General features: G+C 39.4%; 1 protein-coding gene across 2 annotated transcripts in view; it reads right to left on the bottom strand.

Annotated features, from left to right (window-relative positions):
* Positions 1-23,816, bottom strand: part of ARHGEF26 (Rho guanine nucleotide exchange factor 26) — a 146,440-nt gene that overhangs the window by 90,286 nt on the left and 32,338 nt on the right. For both annotated transcript variants that reach the window (XM_082625676.1, XM_082625675.1), the window contains 2 exons: positions 21,180-21,236; positions 17,752-17,912 (listed from right to left, as the gene is read on the bottom strand). In XM_082625676.1, coding sequence (XP_082481802.1) covers positions 17,752-17,912; positions 21,180-21,236 — 218 coding nt within the window. The remainder of the gene's footprint in view (positions 1-17,751; positions 17,913-21,179; positions 21,237-23,816) is intronic.

The following is a 23,816-nucleotide window of genomic DNA, read 5'->3' as shown; positions in this document are numbered from 1 at the left end:
CTCTCAGAGCTGGATGGTCCCAGGGCTTGGTGCGTGGTGCTCTCTCCTCCATCTCCATTCTTTCTCCAGTAACCTCCTCCAGCACCATCCCTTGAAATTCCATCCATATGCCAACCACTCCCACATATGTCTTCACCCTTCAAACTGCCCCAATCCAAACTTACATATCGAACTGCCTATTCAACAGTGCCTCTGACGGCTCACAGCCATCTCCAAAGGTACAGGGCATGTGGGACAAAGAACCACTTCAGAACTCAACACTCTGTTAAAGGCAAAACTATGGAGACAGTCAAAAGATCAGTGGTTGCTAGAGGCCTGGGGAGAGGGAAGGATGAACAGACAGGCCACAGAGGATTTTTAGGGCAGCGAAAACCATTCTGCATGTTACTGTAATGGTAGATACAAGTCATTACACATTTGACAAAACCCACAGACTGCACAACAGCAAAAGTGAACCCTAACGTAAGCTAGGACTTTGGGTGATAATAACGTCATTGGAGGTTCATAAGTTGTAACAAATGGGCCTCTCTGGTGGGGATGTTAATAATGAGGGAGGCTATGCTTGTGGGAAGTTGGGGGGTAGATGAGAAATCTCTGCACTTTCTATTCAATCTTGCTCTAACCCAAAACTGTTCTAAAAAGTAAAGTATATTTTAAAAAAATACAGCTCAACAGTGAATGAACAAAGGGAAGAAGGACACCTAAAAACTCATCACTCCATTTCTGTTCCTCTGTATCACAATGTACTTATAGCATCTCAGCTAGAAAGGTAATGCTTTTCTTAAAAGAGCTCCAGGAGAAAGGAGGGTCCTAGGCATCCTTCAGTAGTGACGACACAAGTCACCAGTATTACTTGCTGACATCAAAGGGAGTCCATAGGCACCCTGACTCTTCTCATGAGGTTAAAATTTAAGACAAACTTCATGAGAACTTTCTTAACAAGACCCTGATCTCTTAGATCCCTTGACCAGTAGTGTTTCCTACAAGTCTTTCCTGGCTCCTGGAGAAAAAGCTGACCAGTGGGGAAGACATGGCCTCTCTACTCAAGTACCAGAACCAGACTCTGGACCACTCTTTTGTCGAGCAGGAAACAAAATGAGTAAGAGTCACGCAGCTTCGTGACACATCTGAACACTCAACCTGTCCTTCCCTCTCCTTTTCTTCTTCTCCAAGCAGCTGTCCAAAACTAAGAGGAGTCAGTTTTCAACTTCGTTCTTGAAGAGGAAAAAGAAATGAATCATCCCAGCTTTTATTTGCAGAAGTAGCCGCAGATTAAGAATCATCCTCACAGCTGACTGGCATCACCACACAGTGTATCCTTCAAACTAGGATACCTCTTGAGTGAGAAAGGAGTAATTAATAATTACACCCGGGGCTTCCCTGGTGGTGCAGTGGTTGGGAGTCCGCCTGCCGATGCAGGGGACACGGGTTCGTGCCCCGGTCTGGGAAGATCCCACATGCCGCGGAGCGGCTGGGCCCATGAGCCATAGCCGCTGGGCCTGCGCGCCCGGAGCCTGTGCTCCGCAACGGGAGAGGCCACAACGGTGAGAGGCCCGTGTACCACAGAAAAGGGGAGAAGGAAGGGAAAAGGAGAAAAAAAGAAAAAAGGGAAAGGCAAAGAAGAAAAAAAAAATTATACCCAACAAATGAAATTATCCTGGGCGAACAAGGATGTGCAATTATCCTAATAATTTAAGGAGCACTTACTATATACTAGGAACTATTCTAACTGCTTTTCATGTATTGACTAATTTAATTTCCACAACAACCCAAAGAAGTAGGTATTGCCATCATCTCCAGTTTGCACACATGCATGCTGAGAGACAAAGATGTTAGGAGGTTTGCCCAAGGTCACACAGGGCAAGAGGTAGAGCAGGGATGGGAACCCAGGCAGACTGATGACACCATTAGTCACAATGCTAATGCCGTCAGTAACACTACGCTTCGCAACATTCTAGAAGTCTCAGTCTTTACAGTGTTTTAGAATAAACCATTAAAGTTTAATTGTAGCTTTTCACAGTCCTGAGTTGTTTCATTCCTGAGAATATCTTTTTCTCTCACATCTAACTGAAATTATTTCTGCTGGACCTCTGGAGAGAAAGAGTAGAAATAAACCCAACTAGAGCTAGCAAGGAGCTGGCCACTTAAGTTTTGAATGTGTTGCCTGTTCTCATTATTCACGATAGTTGTGTTCTATAAAGTTACTCTGATCACTGAACTAGCAAACACCGAATCATTACTCCTACGTGGAAAGACAGAGTTAGGTTCCTATAAGCCTCTGGTCACAGCATTTTCATCAATTAATCAACACAAAACCTTGTTTTGTATGTGTTTCTGTTTGAAGATAGTTTATTTAATATTGTTATTGATTCCTAAGCATTGAACTCATGCCAACAGCACTATAACTCATGCCTGAACAATGCTTATCTAATACACACATTTTCTCCATAAAACACATCGCAGCCTTCTTACACTTGGGCACTCTAGACAGCACTTCAACACTATACTTGGGGGCCATGTTAAACAGCAAAATCACCAACAAATGACCTCCACAAAAATGCAAAAAGTGTGGCATTAAATAGACCGTGTGTCTGAATGACTACAAAAGCACAGCAAGTATTGATTTGGGGTTACAGGTAAATTTTAGTGGGAGGCAAATGAGCAAATATGGAAACCCCAAATAATGAGTATCAACTATACATGTCACTCACTCATAAAGGTATCAAGCTCGTGATGCAGAAGGAGCATAGAGATTTCACTTCTGGCAGGAAAATGTGAGTGCAAGTCCCCAGTCAGACACCCACTGGTTGGGTGACTGTGGGTAACTTACTTTACCTCCCTCTGAGCCTTCTTTCTTTCACCTATAAAGTAGTAATGCCCCAAACCTTCTCTTCCTTGGGTCAAATAAGAGCAATTTCAGTAACTTTCGATCTTGAGTTTTATTTTCCATTTCTCACTACATAGTCTTTCCAGAGCTAAGCTCCCATATTTGTCATACACTATGGAGTCAGGCTAAAAAGAGCAACCTGGTCCTGATCTAACTGTAGCAAATGAAGTGGGATCTGTAGGCGCAGGCTCTTCTCAAAAGCTTTCATTTAAACTTCAATGAGAGAAAAAAAGACGCAGAATAGTGTATATCATCAGTATGCTACTTCTTAAGAAATGGGGGACAATAAGAACTCATTTGTATTATATTTGCCTGAATTTGCATAAAGAAATTCTAGAAGCAGAAACAAGACATCTAATACATTAATAGGAGGTGAAAGGTAACAGGGTCGATGGGGAGAGGGGGGCAAGCAGGTGTCTCCAAATACAAGTATAGGGACTTCCCCGGTGGTCCAGTGGTAGAGAATCCACCTTCCAATGCAGGGGACACGGGTTCGACCCCTGGTCAGGGAACTAAGATCCCACATGCCATGGGGCAACTGAGCCCAGGCACCTCAACTAGAGAGCCTGTGTGCCGCAAACTACAGAGCCCATGCCCCCTGGAGCCTGTGCGCCATAACTAGAGAGAAGCCCGAGCACCACAATGAAGAGCCCGCACGCTGCAACAAAAGATCCCGCACGCCTCAACGAAGATCCCGTGTGCCCCAGCTAAGACCCGACACAGCCATAAATAAATAAATAAATAAATAAATAAATAAATAAATAAATAAATAATCTTTAAAAAAAAACAAATACAGGTATATATCATTTGATATGGTTGTACTTTTAAGCCATGTAAATATATAACTTATTAAAACCACAATGAAATATCCAATGAACCAAGGGTCAGAAGTCCTAGGTTCTAGCCTTAGCTCTGATTCTAATTAGCTGTGAGGCCTGGGTACTGTCTGTAAGTCCCAGAATGGGATAGATGGCCTCTGAGCTCCCTCTCTATCCAAAAATTCCATGGAAATAGTTTGTTAGTCACAAGACAAAATAAAAGAGTAAACCGAGCTCAGCTGTACCACAGTGGTTACTATGAGAAATAAATTAACAGCAGGTGAGCTATCTCTTAGCCAAGCTAACATGATAGACAGGTTTTACACTTTCTGTCTCATTTCAAATAAGTTACCTGAATTTTTATAAATAAGACAGTAATCATGAGAAATTTTAACAAAACCAAATGTTATGTAAGGACATGATGAAAAAGGGGTGCTTAGTAAACCTGAAGCATAAATAAGATGACTTTCCCTTAAGCTAGATTAACTGAAGGCATCCAAATCTCCCAGATTTATAAATAACTCAGAGGCAAGGAAATCAAAGAATTATGCACTCAAACTAGAAGTACGTTTAGTATTTTGAACCGAGACATAACCCCAGGCTCCATTATTCTTCAAAAGAAAATCTTTGTATTGTCGTTAAATGACCAATTATGTTGCAGAAATGTTAGTTTATTAAGCTCTACTCCATACATCCCAATTGCCCATCTAATGAAGTTACTTGCAAATATAAACTAATTAACAGCAAATGACTAGTGTGCGATTTCTACAAATAGAAACGAGACAGAATTACATTTGAACTAAAACATCTGTTAATAAAGTACAGCTTGGGGACTATAGTTAACAATACTTTATTGTATTTTTGATAGTTGCTAAGAGTGTAGCTCTTACACATTTTCATCACAAGAAAAAAATTTTATTACTGTGCATGGTGATGGATCTTAACTAGACTTACTGTGATGATCATTTCGCAATAGTATATACGAATATCAAATCATTACATTTTGTATCTGAAACTAATGTTATATGTCAATTGTATCTAAATTAAAATAGAAATCTACTAAAGACCATTAATCTTATGAGATTAATCTGATGAGGGAGCATAAGGAAAGACAAGTAATTAAGAGCTAGAGGAAAAAACACTGCCCCAGTTCCCCAGATCTGGTCCTGCTTTGAGGGGTACCCTGTTCTCAGGCACCTGTACCATGTGACTTTACCCCACTAGATCACCAGGATGGGGGTCTTGCCTGTCATCTTCACTGTTGTACTTCCAGTGCCTAGCACACTGCCTGGTACACAGTAGGTCTCCTACAAATTACACTGAAAAACTCACCCTAAAATATTTTATTAAAGAACAAAGATGTAACGCTCAATAAAAAATCTCATATTCAGAATAATAACTGTTTCCCCAAGAAAATAAATTCCAAAACTCATGTAGAACCACTCATTTAAAGTGCCTAAATAGAAGAAGCTAGATTGAGAACACCCTGGCTTATTTTGGGGAGCATAGGAAGAGAAAAAATGGATATAATTGTAGTTTAAAAATCATACTTATATATGCAGAGGACATCTCTGGAAGCTACATCACAAACCAGATGTACTGGGGGACTTTTCACTGCATACGCTTTGGCAGAATTTGAATTCTTCACCAGGTTATGTATTATTTGGGACAGTGGTGGGTGGGGTGTCTCACCCACTGTCCCTTGGATTAAAGCGGAGCGGCCTCCTCCACAGGAATCAACAGCGAGCCAGCCCTTGACAAGGACATACAGACCTCACAAGGGAAAAACAGGTATTTCAAATGGACCAAAGAGTCTGTAGATAAGTCAAGCGCTCCCTATGTCAAGCTCTGCCTACCACTCAATTCTAGGCTTGTTAAGAGAAACATAGCCACTAAGATTATCAAAATGCCATTCCCCATTTCCTCCAATATGGTGTTCAATGGTTCCCAGAGGAAGGAGAAGACAGCCCTGCCCATCTGTTTTTCATAGTTTGGATGTTCACCTTCAGAAAACTGTTTTCATACATTATCCTCCTATTAGAGGGTTCTTCACATCTTTACTTCCTCCAGTCAATCTTTCCGGCATTTAAAAAAAAAAAAAAAGACTGGCAACGTGTACAGTTGCATTTTTTCATACCATCCCCAAAAGGCTTTAACCATATCTAGGCTCTGATGGAAGTCAGATTTCTAAGCCTAAGGTGGCATTTGCAAAGTCCACTCTCTGTGAGACCAACTTGCCTGAGTTCATATGCTGTAGAGAGAATATACTGTGTAGAAAAAGCACTGGTCAGAATAAGTAATTCTTCAGTGTGAGCTGGTGATAACAAACTCACAGTCGGCAAGGACCTCAGGGCCCTGGTTTTAGACTCTTTAGTTATCTTTCTGATCACCATTAGCTCGGTGCTCACTTAGCAACTGATATGCAGAGGGGTGAAGTGATCTTCCTAAGGATGAGATTAGGAGGATTCCTTGCTCTGGTCTCAAGAAAGAGAAATATGATCAATAAAAACTAGTGTTCAAAGTTGGCGATAAGTTCATGCCAAGAAATTCTGCAATAAAACAGTCAAAGGCAAGCCAAAGTTTCTCCAATTTGAACATCTAAGTTGCCAAATACAGGGTCTTCAGAGAGTCCAGAAGAATACATTTTTTTCAACAGTATGCAGGGGAGGAGTGTTTGGAGTCTAAAGAATTATATTTTCCCTCCTCCCTAAATTGGAAAGGGAGCAAAAAGCAGAAAATCACTTAGTATACCTCTCAGAAATATTAATGATACTCGCATTTTTAAATTTATTAATAAATTGGTAAAATTCTGATATTCTAAATTAATAAAATTACATTCTGATCACAAAAGCTATTTTATGGGAGTAAACTGGATATTGGCCAGGAAGACTAAAAAAGATAAAGGGATAAGCAAAGGTTCAAAACAGAAGGCATTTCAATACAAGTGACCCCCAGGGACAGCATAAACACAAACAAGGTAAACCAAACTCAGCCCATATTTAGTGTGTTTTAAAACCCACAAAACATGAATTCTCAAATGACTCTATCAGATGTTCCAAAAATTAAAGATAAGATAGCTAAATCGTATAGATTTTATTTATTTATTTATTTATTTATTTATTTATTTATTTATTTATTTTTTGCGGTACGCGGGCCTCTCACTGTTGTGGCCTCTCCCATTGTGGAGCACAGGCTCCAGGCGTGCAGGCTCAGCGGCTATGGCTCACGGGCCTAGTTGCTCCGCGGCATGTGGGATCCTCCCGGACCGGGGCACAAACCCGTGTCCCCTGCATCGGCAGGCAGACTCTCAACCACTGCGCCACCGGGGAAGCCCAATCATATAGATTTTTAAAAAAATTTTATTGGGGTATAGTTGATTTACAATGTTATGTTAGTTTCAGGTGTACAGCAAAGTCAATCTGTTATACAAATACATATATCCACTCTTTTTTAAATTCTTTTCCCATTATAGGCCATTACAGAGTATTGAGTATAGTTTCCTGTGTTTTACAGTAGGTCCTCATTAGTTATCTATTTTATATTTAGAAGTGTGTGTATGTCTATCCCAATCTCCCAATTTATCCCTCCCCTCACTTATCCCCCAGTAAACATAGTTTATTTTCTACATCTGTAACTCTATTTTGGTATATAGGCGTTTAAAAAACTTTCCTCCTGAATATTTTTAACTTAATGTTACTTAGTGAAATCCAAGAGAATGATTTCACGGTTTAATCATTTCTGATCTCTTTTCAACAGGACAGACTCAAGTAAAATTTCAACTTGTTGAGAACGGCTATCAAAGATGTCCTGGAGGGCTTCCCTGGTGGCGCAGTGGTTGAGAGTCCGCCTGCCGATGCAGGGGACACGGGTTTGTGCCCCGGTCCGGGAAGATCCCACATGCCGCGGAGCGGCTGGGCCCGTGAGCCACGGCCGCTGAGCCTGCGCGTCCGGAGCCTGTGCTCCGCAACGGGAGAGACCACAACAGTGAGAGGCCCGCGTACCGCAAAAAAAAAAAAAAGATGTCCTGGAAAACATCTTATTCCTGGCAGATTTTTCAAAGATATCTACGTATATACACAAATGCATATCTTAAGTATGTATGTAACTAAGCATCGGACATCAAATATACACACGATGGAAGAGAAGTAGGAGTTACAACAGGCGGGACAACTTCAGCAGATAAACACAAACACTACTATTGTGCCCTGTTCTGGCTGCTCATATCACTTCTCTGCTAGAAAAGAAATTCCAATGAACTCCCGATACAGAGACAGTTTTCTTGCTACAAAGGGACTTTTGTTTGAATCCCCCCACAAGTGACAAGGTCAATCTTAGCCAATCTTGACATTTCTATGGAACCTTTCCACCAAACTTTTTTCCAAGTTCAAATCATTTCCCGAAACCTGTTTGAAATCCAAAGAAAACACTGTATAGATAAAGTATCGGGTAAATTCTTTAACAAATACCACTCATGACACACATTTTCCTCAAGATATTTTTCTATAAATATACTTGTAAAATCTAAAATCACAAGGCTTGTATGATTTACTCCACATTCTTAAAAACTCAGACTCAGAGTATGGTAATAATATACTGAATTAATATTTAAAACTGTATTCACCTGTCTTCTTAGCATATGGAAAGTGAATTCAGAATTTTTTAATAAAATCATATTTTCACAGCTTTTAACACAAAGTTGACATTTTCAAAAATAAAACATTTTGCCGTGAGGTTTCTCAGTATTTACATTACCAACTAAGGGATAAAGAATTCTTTCATGTAAGTCCTAAGAAAGACTTGCAAACTCACTTTCTACGAAAGTTTATTTTGGAAACATTAGATTTTTCAAAGACCCAGAAGATTATAATCTGAATTCAGTCAGCACTTCCCAAACATGCATTTTCTTCTCTTCCTCAAATCACTGTAAAAGTAGCTTAAGGAGTTTACTATAAGCAACGTGAATGTCTTTTTAATTTTACTATAGCGTTGAACATTAGGGCATCTGATGAGATAGGAACTACATAGGCACTTTCATAATCAATTGGTTTATTTCTAGAGAATATTGCAATACTTCAACCATGGAGACACATTCAGAGACTGCTTATAGATAAAGAAACTGGAAAATATCCTTCACTTAGGGAACCATGTCCACAGGGAAATGACGAGACAATGATGTCTATGACATGCCACGGAGCTGTGTCAGAAAACTAGCTGCTCTTTGCTTTTAAGGTCTCCACATTCTAACGGGTCAAAGACTTTCAAATATGAGATAAGAGTCTAATCACTCTCCATGACTAGCTTCATGGGTGATGTACATCAAAAAGAGCAAATCCTAATTCTTTTCCAGATGAGTAATCCCTAACAGAAGCCTAAACTGAAATTTAGTTCTTTAGACTGAAATCTTAACTGTACTTAAAATATGTGTATTTTTGCAAACATGGTCTAGGGGAATGCATTCTGAAGAATCAAAAAACTCACTAGTTTCAATTCCATTTAAGCAAATGATCTTAAACAAATTCATATAATTAATTGGGGTCTCAGTCTCCTCACCTGCAAAAGGGAAATGACAGTACATTGCAGGATGCTCTAAAGGATTAAATCAGATGAAATATGAAAAGTGTTGGAAAAACATAAAATTGATGTCCAGAGGCTAAAGATTAACGCATAGCAATTAGAGGCAACATCCCACAATAAACAAGCAGTCAGAAAGCTTGAAAGAGCTTGCTTTTGAAACTTAATTCATCAACCATCTTCCTTGTTCTTAAATCAAGTGCTAGATTTAACTTGGCTAAATCACGAAGTTTACATTAAAGTCTTTCCCATCAGCCAGAAAAACTGTGTGGTCCTGCGCTTGTTTAACTTACAACTGGCAGAGTCAAAAATCCATGTAATGGTTCAAAATCCACAGCTGCAAATGCAGTGCAGATGAAATACGGCAACTAAACCCCGGCCCTTGTTTCTTTTTCCACAAAGTTCTACTCTAGTTTAAGATTGATAACAGTTAATGACTAAGCTTGGTAACACTTCCGTCTGTCCCAACCAGGATCATTATCCAAGCTTAAATCTCCATGTGACAACTCAAAATCCACAGACTCTTGGAGCCTGCAAAAGCAATGCAAAAAGGCAAAAAAAGCATGTAATGGCCCAAATGTCTGCAAAAAAATAACCAGGAGAATGGCCCAGTTGGCAGCTGGAGCACGTCAGGGCCTGTTTTGAAGTCCTGGGTCAAGGTATCTACCACTCACAAGCAAACACCAGGCTGGGAGGAAGCAAACAACACAGGTTTTAGTCCTAAACTCATGACTAATACTCTTTATGATTAGGGAAGAACCCGTTTATTTTTTACTTCATTCAAAGTCAAAATAAAGACGATCGCTACAGTGTCATAAAACTTGCCATGGTCATCTTCAAATACAAACTCAGGCAAACCATCGCGCGAGGGTCTTTATAAAACAAGACCTGTTCTCTAACCCAGTCCTAGACCAATGCCAGCCGAGGCTCATCGAGAGGACATACACACCAAAGTCAATAAATACAAAATCCAGCGATATTTCAGAATACCAGATTTAGATGATCAAAATGACAGTAACGATATCAACAAAATCACTGCAATTTGAGAGCTTACCAAGTGCTGTGCTAAGCCCTCTACCTGTATTATCTCATTTAATTCTATACCAAGCCTAGGGGGTTAGATAATACTATTATCCCCATTAGACAGAGGCAGACACTTAAGATTTAGCACTAATAAGTACTTGCCTAACATGTTATTGAAACAGATATATTTATTAAAAGTTTGAGGTTTTATATATTTGTGCTGTACTCCTACAAAACTTAATATTAATAACATTCGAATATAAATACCATTGTTGAAAATTATAAAACGCTACTTAACTTGAACGAATGCCAGTCACCATTTGACAAAAATAGGCTGAAGGTTACACATACACCTGGTGACCAACGTTCCAAGAGGAGACTGGGGCAGAAGCCTTCAGGTGTCAACTGTCACTATACCCTTGTTTGCTGTACGTTGGTCCCTTCCTCACTTGGGGCTGGATCTCCTGGTCCAGAGTTCATCTATTTTGCCCTGCTGCTGGGGTGAAGCAGGGTATCCTCCAGCTGTGCGGTGCTGAAGAGAGGGTCTGGGCTCTGCCTATTTCTCAAACCGGCTTTCAAAAAACTTATGTTTTTAGTCACACCTTTACCCCAACTTCCTCAATTCCTGCACCTTCCAGAGGTTCTGGGGTTTAAATCTGGTTCCTTCTTGGCTTTCCTCACTATCAACTATTTAGAGTTAAACTTTCTCAGACTTCCTGAAATATTTAGAGAGTACTCATGTTTCTCAGGTTTCAAAATATTGTTCCTGATGTCTCTTTTCTTGTTTTTGTTTAATTGTTTTCTTTTTTTTCGGTACGCGGGCCTCTCACTGCCATGGCCTCTCCCGTTGCGGAGCACAGGCTCCAGACGCGGAGGCTCAGCGGCCATGGCTCACGGGCCCAGCCGCTCCGCAGCATGTGGGATCCTCCCGGACTGGGGCACAAACCCGTGTCCCCTGCATCGGCAGGCGGACTCTCAACCACTGTGCCACCAGGGAAGCCCTGTTTAATTTTTTAAAGCTTTTTGTGCCTTTGTGCATTGACTATCCCATCATTTTTAATGGGATTTCAGAAGGGAATGAATATTAGGGCATGTGTCTACCCAGTCATCTGTCTCACACTAACTTTTACAAAGATTTCAGATGTCCCCCCTGCTTTCCTTCAGTCTTAGCTAAAAGGACTGCATCTGTTATTAAAACATTTGTTGTCTTTTCTTTACGTCTCTACTTGAAATGATACTTAAATAGCTTATTTCTTTATTACTTCAGACACCAGTTATTGGTAAAAGCTGAACAAGGTAGACTAAAATACCCATATTATTGTAGCGTTCTTGAGGTGAATTTCAAATGAACTTCTTTGTTTATTCATCTCAGGATAGAGAAAACGTCAAAGAATGTCATAAAAGTAGCTTCTGAATGTCACTGTCTTTCAAACGTCAGCTAAAGAAGTTTGGTTTTAGAAAGAATAAAGTTTCTCTGTTACATTAAGTGAAATAGGGCAATTGCTTTAGTTACCAAATAAACTTTGTAAAGTTGGTACCAAATAAACTTGGTAAACTTACACTGCATATTGTGAAAGCAAAGAACATCTGCTAATGAGAAACCATGGCAACAGCCATTACTTCAGGGAAAAAAATTAAACAGGTTCTACAACATAAGGAATTCCATACTCTCTGGCCTAGTTAAATTTAATATGTTTTTCTTTTAAAATTTAGCTTTACAAACTAGTCAGGAAAGATGAAATGCTAATATTAATATTACAAAACTTCTGAAAGTTTGCTGTCAATGCATTAAAGTTGAGAATTTTAATTACCAAATAGAGAAAACACTTTATAATGCAGATACGTTGTGCCCTTATTTGAGTAAAATGTCATTTTTTATAATATGAAGTCATTTTATAAAATAATATTAAAACATGCATTAACAGTATCCAGTGTTCCATGATATTTCAATTTTAATATAATCTGATTACATTAGGGAAAAGAATCTTCTGGAGAAGCAAGTTCTGGGTAAGTCTCATTTTGTCTGTTTACTATTACTGTAATTTACTCTTCCACACAAAGCAGAAACTGGAGAATTTGGCATTAGCCGCTCATAATATGTTGGGAACAAATTCAGTTCCTCAGGACACAAAAGCACATTGATGGATATTTTTATTTTGCTCTGCAGAAACTGAAGACAGCATAGTTTTAGCTTTAAATTACTTCCCAAAGAAATACCAATATTTTAACTTTGTAATGGAAACAAGAAGAACAAGCATCTTGCAAAGTTCTTTAGCAGTGTATTTTTAGAGGTTAAAAATAACGGTATATTCCATTATTGAAAAAATGCAAATGAAGTATTGTTAGCATAATCTAGATATTTAGAACGAAAACTCAGAATTAAGATTAAAAACACATCATTTTATAAAACATCAAAACAGAGGTTCATCTAGTTTTCATTTTGCAGAAAACATTTTAATACAAAAGACCTTACTTAGACCTTAATGTTTCTAAACACAGCAGTGGGATTAATATTCAGTTTTATACAAAAGACAATCTCCTTTCCATAGTATCAGTCTTTTACCATCAATAGATCTTAGATTTAAAAACAAGTGGAATTAGTGAATAAGATCATATTCTGTTGCTAATTCATGTAAATTAATCATACATGCTATTAATATGGCAACTATCTATAAATTATTCTAAATGAACACAGATACGTAAAAGCAGAACAAAAAAAATAATCAAAGGATATATGCAAATAGGCATATACAGTATGTGGTGTTTAGTTATGAATTAAGCCTATTTATTTCTAAACAAAAGATATCTAATACTCCCTTTTTTTCATGGGATGATTAGGTTTTTAGGACATCTTTGGGCCTTAAAAGACAGAGAGACCATGAATCTCTGGGAGATTTCACGCATTTGAGTCAGAGGGAAGTTAAAACAGTCAGAGGTAGAAGGAAGTAGGTCCAGAGCTGGGAGGTCAAAGGCCCTGCCCTGGCACTGACCAAAGGCATACTGGGACTGCCTGAACTTAGGAGGATTTAGTTCTAATCATCCCAAGAAAAAGAAAAGGGCCGCACTCTTTGTAGGAGGGGTCAAATACAGAACCAGTAGGGTTTCAGCTGCCTCACCGAATATGCCTTTAAAGAAGATTACAAAGCAAACAGCTGCCTTGCCCATGGCACTGACACATGGGGTGACAGGAAGGCATTAAAGACAGGGGCAAACCCTCCACAGCCAAGGGGCCTGAGAAAGGTCCTGGCAGTAATTCTTACCCTATTGGCTTCAATTTTGTCCCCCCTCCTCCCCTGACGTAGGCTCCTTAAATGTTTCTGTGCCAAAATTCTGACCTTGGTTTTCTTTTTCTTTCTGCTCGATCTGTGCATCTCAAGGAGGACACAACGGGCATTTGGGTGGGACAATTCATGCTTGTCTGGGGCAGTTCTACCACTTGTAGGACGTCTGGCACCTCTGGCCCCCGCTTACTAATGCCAATAGAATCCCCAGGTCACTGGGGCAACCGAAAACACATTCCAAACGCCCCCAGGAGGCAAACACAACCACCACCAGTACCACCACCACCACTTAAAAACCATCACTGGGCTTCCCTGGTGGCGCAGTGGTTGAGAGTCCGCCTGCCGATGCAGGGGACGTGGGTTCGTGCCCCGGTCCGGGAAGATCCCACATGCCGCGGAGCAGCTGGGCCTGTGAGCCACGGCCGCTGAGCCTGCGCGTCCGGAGCCTGTGCTCCGCAACTGGAGAGGCCACAACAGTGAGAGGCCCGAGTAAAGCAAAAAAAAAAAAAGAAAAAAAGAAAAAAAAAAAAATCACTACAAGCTCTAGTATCTCATTTAAACCCACTGTGCCAAGAACGTACATGACTCAAATCTACATTCAAGTCAAGATTTTTCTGGAATTCTAATCTTTTTCTCCTTTCAACTAGACACCTTCCCCTCATGCTCCACAGTCATTTCAAACTTGCCCCAAATTGAATTCTTTATCTCCCTCATTAAGCTCCAACCTGTTTCTCTTACACCCGGGCTAATACAACCACCATCCACAGTCAACCAGGCAGAAGCTGGGAGGTAAACAAAACTCCTCCCTCTCTCTTGCCAAGTCCTCAGGATTGCAGGTTCTAAATGTCCTTCAAGTCCTTCCTCTTAGGACTCCTATAGGATTCCCATCATCTCTGGCTGTGTTACTGCAATGGCCCCAAACCTTTCACCATCTTCACCTCCTCTCTTATGCAAACACCATTCTACTGTCATCTCCCAGACCACCATGTCAGTCCCCTACTTAATTGCCCATTGTGTCCACCCAGCCTTCAGTAAACAGTAAAAACTCCTCAGCAGGCACACAAAGGCCATTACCATCTTCTCTCATCCTCACCTGTGATTCTCACCAGGGGCCCTAGGCCCATAACCTCCAGCATGACCCAAACCTGCCCATTTTGGGTAAGTGCCCTGCCCTGGGATGCCTCTGCACACACACTGGGGATGTTCCATTGGCCGCCACTGGCCCCTGAGGACCAAGAGCCACAGGGCAGATGCCACCAGCTGAAATGCTCTAGAATCCAGGCACCTGGCAGAATAGGAGGCTCCACAAGTGTTGACTGAAATGAACAATTCTTTATAAAGCAGGAAAGAATTCAGTAGGAACATCCACTGATAAACGCACACACCCAGAATCAGAATGATCTTGTCCCTGCCTGTTTGTTTTCACATAGCATCATCTTACACATAAGGGCTTCTTGGTGACATTTACTGGAAAACAGTGAAGAATCTGAGCCACTGTAAAGAGGACCAGACATCACATTGCTAAGTCAAATGTTGAGCATGTTGTGACCTCTGCCTCCACGGAATATCCCGTCACCTATAGCTACAATTTTTCATCAGGTAAAAGTAAAGCAATGAAAATAGTCTTGATTATGCCACACTTAACAATGCCCCACTTAATCAGTACTTAATTCAGACACTGATCGTTTGTTTATTCAAGAAAAAAATGAAAATTTTATGATTTCTTAAGACTGGAAACTCTTTCATGGGTAGCACATGAAGGCATTACCACTTGTCAGTCACTCTTGGAGCCCAAATGCTGGAAATTCAACAAGCAGGCTTCACATAATGAAATAGGTTTTGTAAATCTTCTGAGAACTTTGAATTTTAAAAAGGCTGTATCTGAAATGAGTATTTCAAACTTAAATAAACTTTTGTAATGTAAGTTATTATGATACAGACACAGGATTACCATGCAGAAGCTGATCATTCTCAGTTGAAATATAACAGAAATCAAATATTACATAGGCATCTCTCCAAATTAAAACACTACATTTCAAATAAAAACAAAACAAAAAAATGTAAGGGATAAAGACATTTCTTTCTTTATCATTTAATGCAGGCTGAGAAGTTTCTGAGTTTTGTTTCAAAAATGAAAAATAGACAAAGATGTCCAGAATAGCCTCTTATTTTAAGTTACTACAGAAATGAAAACATTTAAATAAAATCATAAGTGATTTAAATTTTGTAAATGAGTGAAATTAAAATAATAAAATTTTCATCTATAATTTAAATAAAATGACTTATTTCAGGGTTAACCAATTATGGTTTTTATCCCCATTTTATGTATAAGAAGTGAGTTGGAGAGGTTTAGCAACCTTCTCAAGGTTAACCAACTACCAAGAAAAGATGTAATTGCTGGGGCCCAGGCTCCTTCTGAAGCATGCCTGGTACATGAGCAGTGCTATCGAGGCCCAAAGACTCTTAGGACCCAAAACATACTCTGTTCAAGAACTGCTGCTACTCCACAATCAGAACTGACTAACAGCTTTCTCTAGAGTCATTTATACGCCATGAGAAGTGGACGGATGGCCACACGACTCAAAGAACAAGAGAGGAGTGAAAAACATGCCACCGTGGTTTCCAGGAAACATATTCTAATTAAAATCATGACTTACATTTTATGGTTATCAAAACAGAAATAATTCTTTATAGCGATATATCGAACATGGAGATTTATTTTCGTAGTTAAACCAAAGTACAAGTTAAAACGAAAGAGACTCATGTTGAAATCTGAATGCCTGTTGAACAGGGACACACCACCTAAGGCTCTTGCTCTGCCCCCGTCACTAATGGGGAGAAAGGAGATCTTTCATTTCTCTTACCAAAATGGGCAAGACTGGTACCAAAAAAAACCCCCAATAGGCTGAAACAAGCAATGACCCAGCTTCTGAAAAAGGACTTCCAAGCTGCAGTGTGTGTCACCACCTGCACACCACAGGCGCCTGTTCTCTAAGGCCCAGCAGGTCCTCTGGACACATATTTTTAAGTATCCATGCCAGGAATAAGATTGCCAAGATCTTTTCTTGTGGAAGAATCTGGCTTCTGAAGTTGTGTCACTACCATAAAATATTGGGAGAGCTCGCTGATCTGACCACGAATTGCATCTCTGCAGTGGCCCCAACTCACACGCTAACCTGTTCAGCACAGATGTTCAATCTTGCGGTTCAAAAGGAAAATCTGCCTGCACACAGCGATGGAGCCAGGGATACAAATGTGTTACCATCACTGCCTACTGGGATTTTCCCTAAAGTGACAAATGAACAACGTCCAGATTCAAAGGGGGTACTCACCCCAGGGACAGATCCTGTTTTTGTGGGCCTTGAAGCCTGTACAACTTGGGGGCCCTCTAAGAAAAAAATTAGGCACAAAAGCAAATATTTAAAAGGTGCCCTTGCAAATGAGGAGCCTTGGAGCTTAAGCTATGAGTTGTACAGTAAACCTACCTTTGACCCAACCATACAAAACTGCCAATATTCAATCCATTTTGATTTACCAAAATAGCAACTTCGGGTGGCTCAACACTGCTGGCACATGGCTCCAGTACAGGCTGTGTAGTTCCCTCGGAAGGATAGAAGAGCTCACCACTGTTGTACAAACTGAGCTTCCTGCACTCATTAAGAATAATAATGGAAACTCTTCTAATAGTGCTTATGGAAAGTGAAATAGGGAAAATCTGTAAAAATCGTTATGGTCACTATGACTGCATTTTAAAAATAATATATACATATCTTAACAAGGACAAGACTATGAAAATGTAAACAGAAATAATTTCTGTATTTGAATGGTTTGATAGTGAGTTACCTTGTTTCCTTCCAACTAACGCTGTTATATTATTGGCATAATTAAAAAGGAAAAATTAAAGGGAAAAACGAGAAATAGGGAGAAAGAGAAGGAATATAGAGACCTTAGATATAACTGTCTTCTGTGACAATTAATTACACACTTAGCATCTGTCTATACATCAACACCTTGAAACACATCTTAAAATTTATTTCAAGGAATAAAGATAAAAGCCAATTGAACAAATGAGAGACTTCACACCTCTAAATGTCTCCCTTTTGAGATAACACAGCTGTTTGTTAATAAGTAATGTCTTGGCATGACCAAAGGCAAACAAAAGTGAACTTACTTTTTGCTTGCCTCGCAGACATCTGTAATATTGGAGAAAAGATGGTGACTCTCTGTTTTGGTCATCGTATCACTCAGTGCTTTAGAATTTTTAAACATTCGTATCAAGATCTCCAAGCTGAGTAAATACGAATGTTCAGAGGATATAACTTCAAAGATAGCCTGATAGAAGGAAGAAGAAATGTGTTACTCATTCCTTCAATTAAAGAATTAAACCTAGCTCTCATAATTCTGCTATAAGAATAACATAATATCTTAAAAAGTACAAAAAGATAAGTATTAAAAACTACATTACCAAACTACTGTCTTTATATAAGGCACATACAACCAAATTTTGAGAAATAGAGTCACTGCCTAGAGTGTAAATAGGAAAAAATGAAAGTATTTGGATGACTTGAGACTGCATCCTGAGGTCACACTTTGCCAGGGGGCAGAATCTCTGGGAGGAAGCTAGGGCATGTCGTAAAATCTCAGTGTGACATTAATTAACCTTTGGGGTCATCTCCTCCAGCCCTGATTTCAAAGCATGCTGCTCTGGGACAGTGAAGATTTATGGACCTCACTTGGGATTCAGAGAAAATTTCTCACAAATACATTTCTTCCCTCCCTTGTGGGTCCTCCTTTCTCTCCCTATATTTTAATCCAACTAATCTGTGGTTAATAAGAGAAAATATTCTGGGTGCATTAAAGAGCATGACTGGACCTACCCTCAAAAGGTTCTTATCAGCCACAGGAATTCTTTTATACAAACTCATACAATTGAAAGTAATTCTGTCCAACAAGCCACCGTCTCTGCTCTCATCAATGGCTCAAGAAGGAGCGAAGGACCCTTGGCAGAAACTCTTGGTGTCAGGCACACAGTGTGGTTTACCTGATAAGCATTCATTAATAATCAAAAGCCAACCCACATATGTGGAGAGACACCAGCGCCCTGTGGAAGGAATTCATCTAGCACCTTAACAAAATCAGATTCTCCAAGAATGGCCAGGCAGGGAGAATTCCTCCTCAGGGAGGGGTAGTGAACATCCTTGCAGGCTTGAGGTTCCCATCCTTCCTGGAGACCTTCCCTAGTAACACTGCCATCAACCCCCTTGACCTCCAGGGTTCTTCCCCCAGTGGTTGGCCCAAAGGGCACAGAAGATTCTCCCCGTGAGACCCTGTGCTCCAGCTGAGGCCAGGTGGGGGCAGTCAGGCACAGGCAGGTGGAGGCCCCACTGCCGGTAGGTGAGCCATAATTCTTTAAGTCAGGTTAGTGGTGCTAGTCTCGGGGTTCACCTCCCTTTTTAGCATCCATAAGCTTTTAGAGAAGTCATACTGGTCTAACCTCAGTTGCGCTCCAGGGACTTAAGTGATATAATCATCTAATGAGTAAAGAGTAAGAACATTAAGAGTCTCATTCAACCTGGACCTCGTGTGATTCTATTCAATCAATACAACATCCCCAGGAAATGTAATGCAAACTAAAGAAAATTCACCCATCCTGACCAAAAATAATGGATTTCAGGTTGTTGATGGATATGGTGCCTTGGAATGACTAAAAAATATTTTCAAAAGCAGAGACTTTTGTAATCAAATCCAAAATGTGAAGATTCAAACAAAAAGATATGATAAATGATACAGAGTACATCACAGGAAAAGATGACTAAGTAGTAGTTTAATATAATAAGTTTAATGTAATAACTTAAAACATGCAATTGGGTCATCAACTACTGAAAAGCAAATCACATTAGACCTGTTAAAATATCTGTATAGGAACAGAAAGAAACCATAGTTAGATTTGCTGTCATTACCAGGGATTGAACCTGGGCCCTCGCCAGTGAAAGCACAGAGTCCTAACCACAGGACCGCCAGGGAATTCCCAGTCATTACTTTTTTATATCACAAATCTAAATAAATATTTTCAAAATATAAGGGAAACAGAATAGGTTTAAAAGAAAATAAATATTCAAATGGGACTAGGACCCTGGAGAAGCTCTTGAATTTGTCCACAAACAGAGAGAAATATTGTTTATGCCACTATGTTAACCGTAAAAAAAAAAGTACTGCCTGTTGTCCCTCACTAGGAGAACAGATTTTTTTAAAAAGTAGTATTTGGAGAATGGAATACTATAGAGTAGTTTGAATAAATGATCTAGATTAACATGCATTAACATGGATAAATCTCAAAAACAATGTTGAATGTAAAAAGCAACCAACCAAAACATATGTTCAGAATCATATCATTTATCTACATCTTAACAGACACACACAAGTATATGTACATAAATATACCTAATACATGATTGGATGGATACACATCAATTCATAATTATAGTTGCCTCTGGGGAGGAGAGGAAGGGAATGAGACAGAGGAGAATGTAGGACTTCTGTTTTAGTGAAAGTCTTAGTTTCTTTATAAAAGTAAGAAAAAAATTATAAATGTAATACATTTTTAATTCACAGAGATGTATACACCAATGTTATATACTATTTTGTTTTTTTAAAGTTAAAAAAATGGCACTACAGGGCTTCCCTGGTGGCGCAGTGGTTGAGAGTCCGCCTGCCTATGCGGGGAACGCAGGTTTGTGCCCCGGTCCAGGAAGATCCCACATGCCGCGGAGCGGCTGGGCCCGTGAGCCATGGCCGCTGAGCCTGCACGTCCGGAGCCTGTGCTCCGGAACGGGAGAGGCCACAACGGTGGGAGGCCCGTGTACCGCAAAAAAAAAAAAAAAAAAAAAAAAAAAGGCACTACAATGCATCCTTATATTTTTGTGTTATTTCAGGCCAATGAAATAAGAAAAAGGTATCTCATGTCCTCTGTGGAATTGATTTACATGCATGTATATGCCTAAGCTTCTGTATCTCCATGCTCATATGTATAAAACAGAAGGAAAGTACTCTGACAACTTCGCAATATTATTACAGTGAGCAATTTTCTTAAACTGTATTTATTAAACTTCAAGTTATAAAACCCTCTTATTATCTGTTTTACTTTTTATTAGGTAAACTTTTATTTTGGTATAATTTTAGATTTATAGAAATCTTGCAAAGAGGGTTCAGAGTTCCTATATTTCCTTCACCTGGCTTTCCCTATCCAGGGTACATTACATTTTGTCTGCAGACAAATATTCACACTTTATTCAGATTTCACCAGTTTTTTCACTAACATCCTTTTTCAGTTCCAGGATCTAAGTAATGTCTGTTTCATTTTTCAACGTATTTCTTCCAGTGTAAATACACGCAGACTAGGTGCTTTGTTAAGTTAAAATGACATTGGTATATTTTAAATTTTCTTTTATGGGGGTTTATGTGTAGTTTTATTTGACAATGATCACATACTCCTTCTGTAAAAAAAAAAAAAAAAAAAAAAGAATACATCGTCAAAGGAAAATGCTGAACATAATAGGCATCCCTTGGAACCCTAAAGCATCTGCTTGGTGGAAAACATACCTCTTGTCTCTTTCTTTCTTCCTGGCTAACTGTCTGAGATAATCCATTTCTTTTCACCTAGGGGGAAAAGCAAAATAAAGTTGAGCGCATTTACTTAAACAACTGCTCTATTATGTAAGACATAACTCTGTGCCCTTCAAAATGAATTAAGAGAAATTATGCAAAATGTTGAATTCAGTACATACTAATTTTGAGTCTCACACCCCTCAAATGACATTTAATTACACAAATAAATTAGTATAGCTCAACACTAAAGAAACGAAAAGTGTCTAGAACACTATCCTATCAGGTTGAGTTAATCTGTTCTACTTTTAGTTCTGGCTGTTCCTAAAATACTTATGAAATTAATCTTCTAATTCATAACTGAAGAAATTCCTGATAATAAAGAAAATGAAGCCACCACTTTAAGAGTTTACTGCCCAGAACCCTGGTCAGTAATATGGTGTCCTTATGACATTGAAAGAGTAATTTTAACACTATTTTTTCACAGAGACTCAGTGGAACAGCAATGCTCTTTATAAAAACCCAATCAAACAAGGAAATGCAGTCCCCTTGGCCCAATTTCAGCAGTCTTTCAGGCATATTTAATTTTGACAAATAAGGATATAACCTGATAGTCTTTGGAGAAGCCACAGTAGCTACAAGAACCAAGAATGCTAGTACCATACTTGCAGTAATACGGTTGTATCCCTAGTTGAATCCCTGAGGTTCCTATAACTCAACTGCCACACATTTTTACCTGACTGCTGTAGTTCCTATCAAAATTCAGTCTCTAACCCAAAGAGTAGAGGCTGAACTATGAACTCCATGAAGGCAGGACCTGGAGTCTCTTCTGATATACCCGGCACTGAGTCTGGCACATGAAAGATATTCATGCTTTTCAGTTAAAGTTTAATTAGCAAAAGGTAAGGCATATGCAAAATACCAACCAATTAAATCCTGCACTTCACAGGAAGAAGAGCAGGAAGGGAGTGCCCTCCCCTTGTGTGAAAAATTAATAGCAATAAAATATAACAAAGGTCTTCAAACGTTGGCTATCATACTTCTCAAAAAAAAACCTTAAAAACCATGTTCCCTTAGACCCATTTTTAAGTTGGCATCTTAAATTTTCGTCCTAAACGTAAAGAATTTTAAAGATACATTTTGCTGCTAATTGTAAATTTAGACATTTTAACCATGTGTTATTACACTCTTTTAAATGTATCCAATGTAATATAAAAACCATGATGACTAAATACCTATTGCATAACATCACCCATTTAAAAATAAATAAGCTTTTCTTAACAGTTGGAGATTTTACATTATTCTTCTTTCTCCTTGAAATCTCATTTCTATGTCAATCCCACCCCCCCCAAGTTTCCTAGTATAATTCTATGTGTCAGGGTGTCTTATTAGTCACCCTAGCATACTTTAACACAAAAATAGGTTTTTACATTTAATTTTCTAAAATTTCCTGTGAGCAATGAGCTTTAAGCATAAAGACTCTTCTGGATTGTAAAACCACTACAAATAGCATTACTAATCTATAATCAAAATGACACAATTACTTCCAATTTCAATGCATTTAGCCCTACAAGTAAAATTTTACTGACAATGCACCTCTGAGTGAGACGGTGGCTTAATTAAAGGAGGCTTTGCTGAAACCAGTATTTCAAATTGACCCCATTTTATCTTGTGCCTGTGATTTAACATGTTGGGACAGGGCACCAAAGTAAGATTTGATATGGCTTTCTTTAGAAAAATGGCAAAGGGGGTAACTGTGAAAGTGGAAGCTGGAAAAAAAACAGAACAAAACCTGGTGTAACACTTGAACTGCAGATACAGTCTCAGTTTTAGAAAAAAGAATACCTACGAGTTGAGAATCTGGAAAATGGTCCCCTTAAAACTACTCCTGCCCACCTCACATGGTCTTGCTGAATGCCCCGGGGTGTGATGCATATCCCAGTGTGAAGACCGCTGGCACACAGTTCTCTACATTGTGGGGTCAGGGAAGTAAAGACAACTACATGTTACTGCCTTTAATCTGATTGTTGGAAAAGGTTAGAAAGCAGTACAGTAGAGCAGAAAGAGTCCTAAATCAATAGTAAAATCAGCAATCATTTACTGAGCACCAGGAAATATGCTGTGTGTTTTATACCCCATTCCCATTGAATCCTCATAAACATTCTAAAAAGCCAATACTACTTTTATTCCCATTTCACAGATGGGAATAACAACTAAGGCTTAGGATCCCAGATCACACAGCTAATAGGTAGCAAGGCCAGGGTCCCCATCCAGGTCTGTCAACTTCAGGACTCCCACTCTTAATCATGATATTACCAGGGATAGGAACTCCCAGCTTTCTATGAGAGGCACCCCCATTTCTACGGTTGGATGATCATCACTACAACCCCTTCTAATGCCAGGTCTGTACCAAGTCTCCATATGTTTGTTTTCATCCACCCATATCACAGAATGTTGTAATGCCTTACCCACCATCCTGACCCTGGGTCAGCCTGTCAGCAAGAACTCATGGCTAAAAAGGCTTCTTCAAACATTTTAATAAGGTAGGAGACTGGACAGAAGAATGAAACCGTTCAGAGCTGCTCCCATTTGGTTAACCCTGAGCACGAACTTCACAGGATTTCCTGCCTGACA

This window comes from Mesoplodon mirus (genome assembly GCF_964341445.2).
Source record: "Mesoplodon mirus genome assembly, chromosome: 6".
Lineage (NCBI taxonomy): Eukaryota > Metazoa > Chordata > Mammalia > Artiodactyla > Ziphiidae > Mesoplodon > Mesoplodon mirus.
The sequence above is the reverse complement of the archived record's forward strand: the minus strand, read 5'-3'. Positions and strand labels throughout refer to the sequence as shown.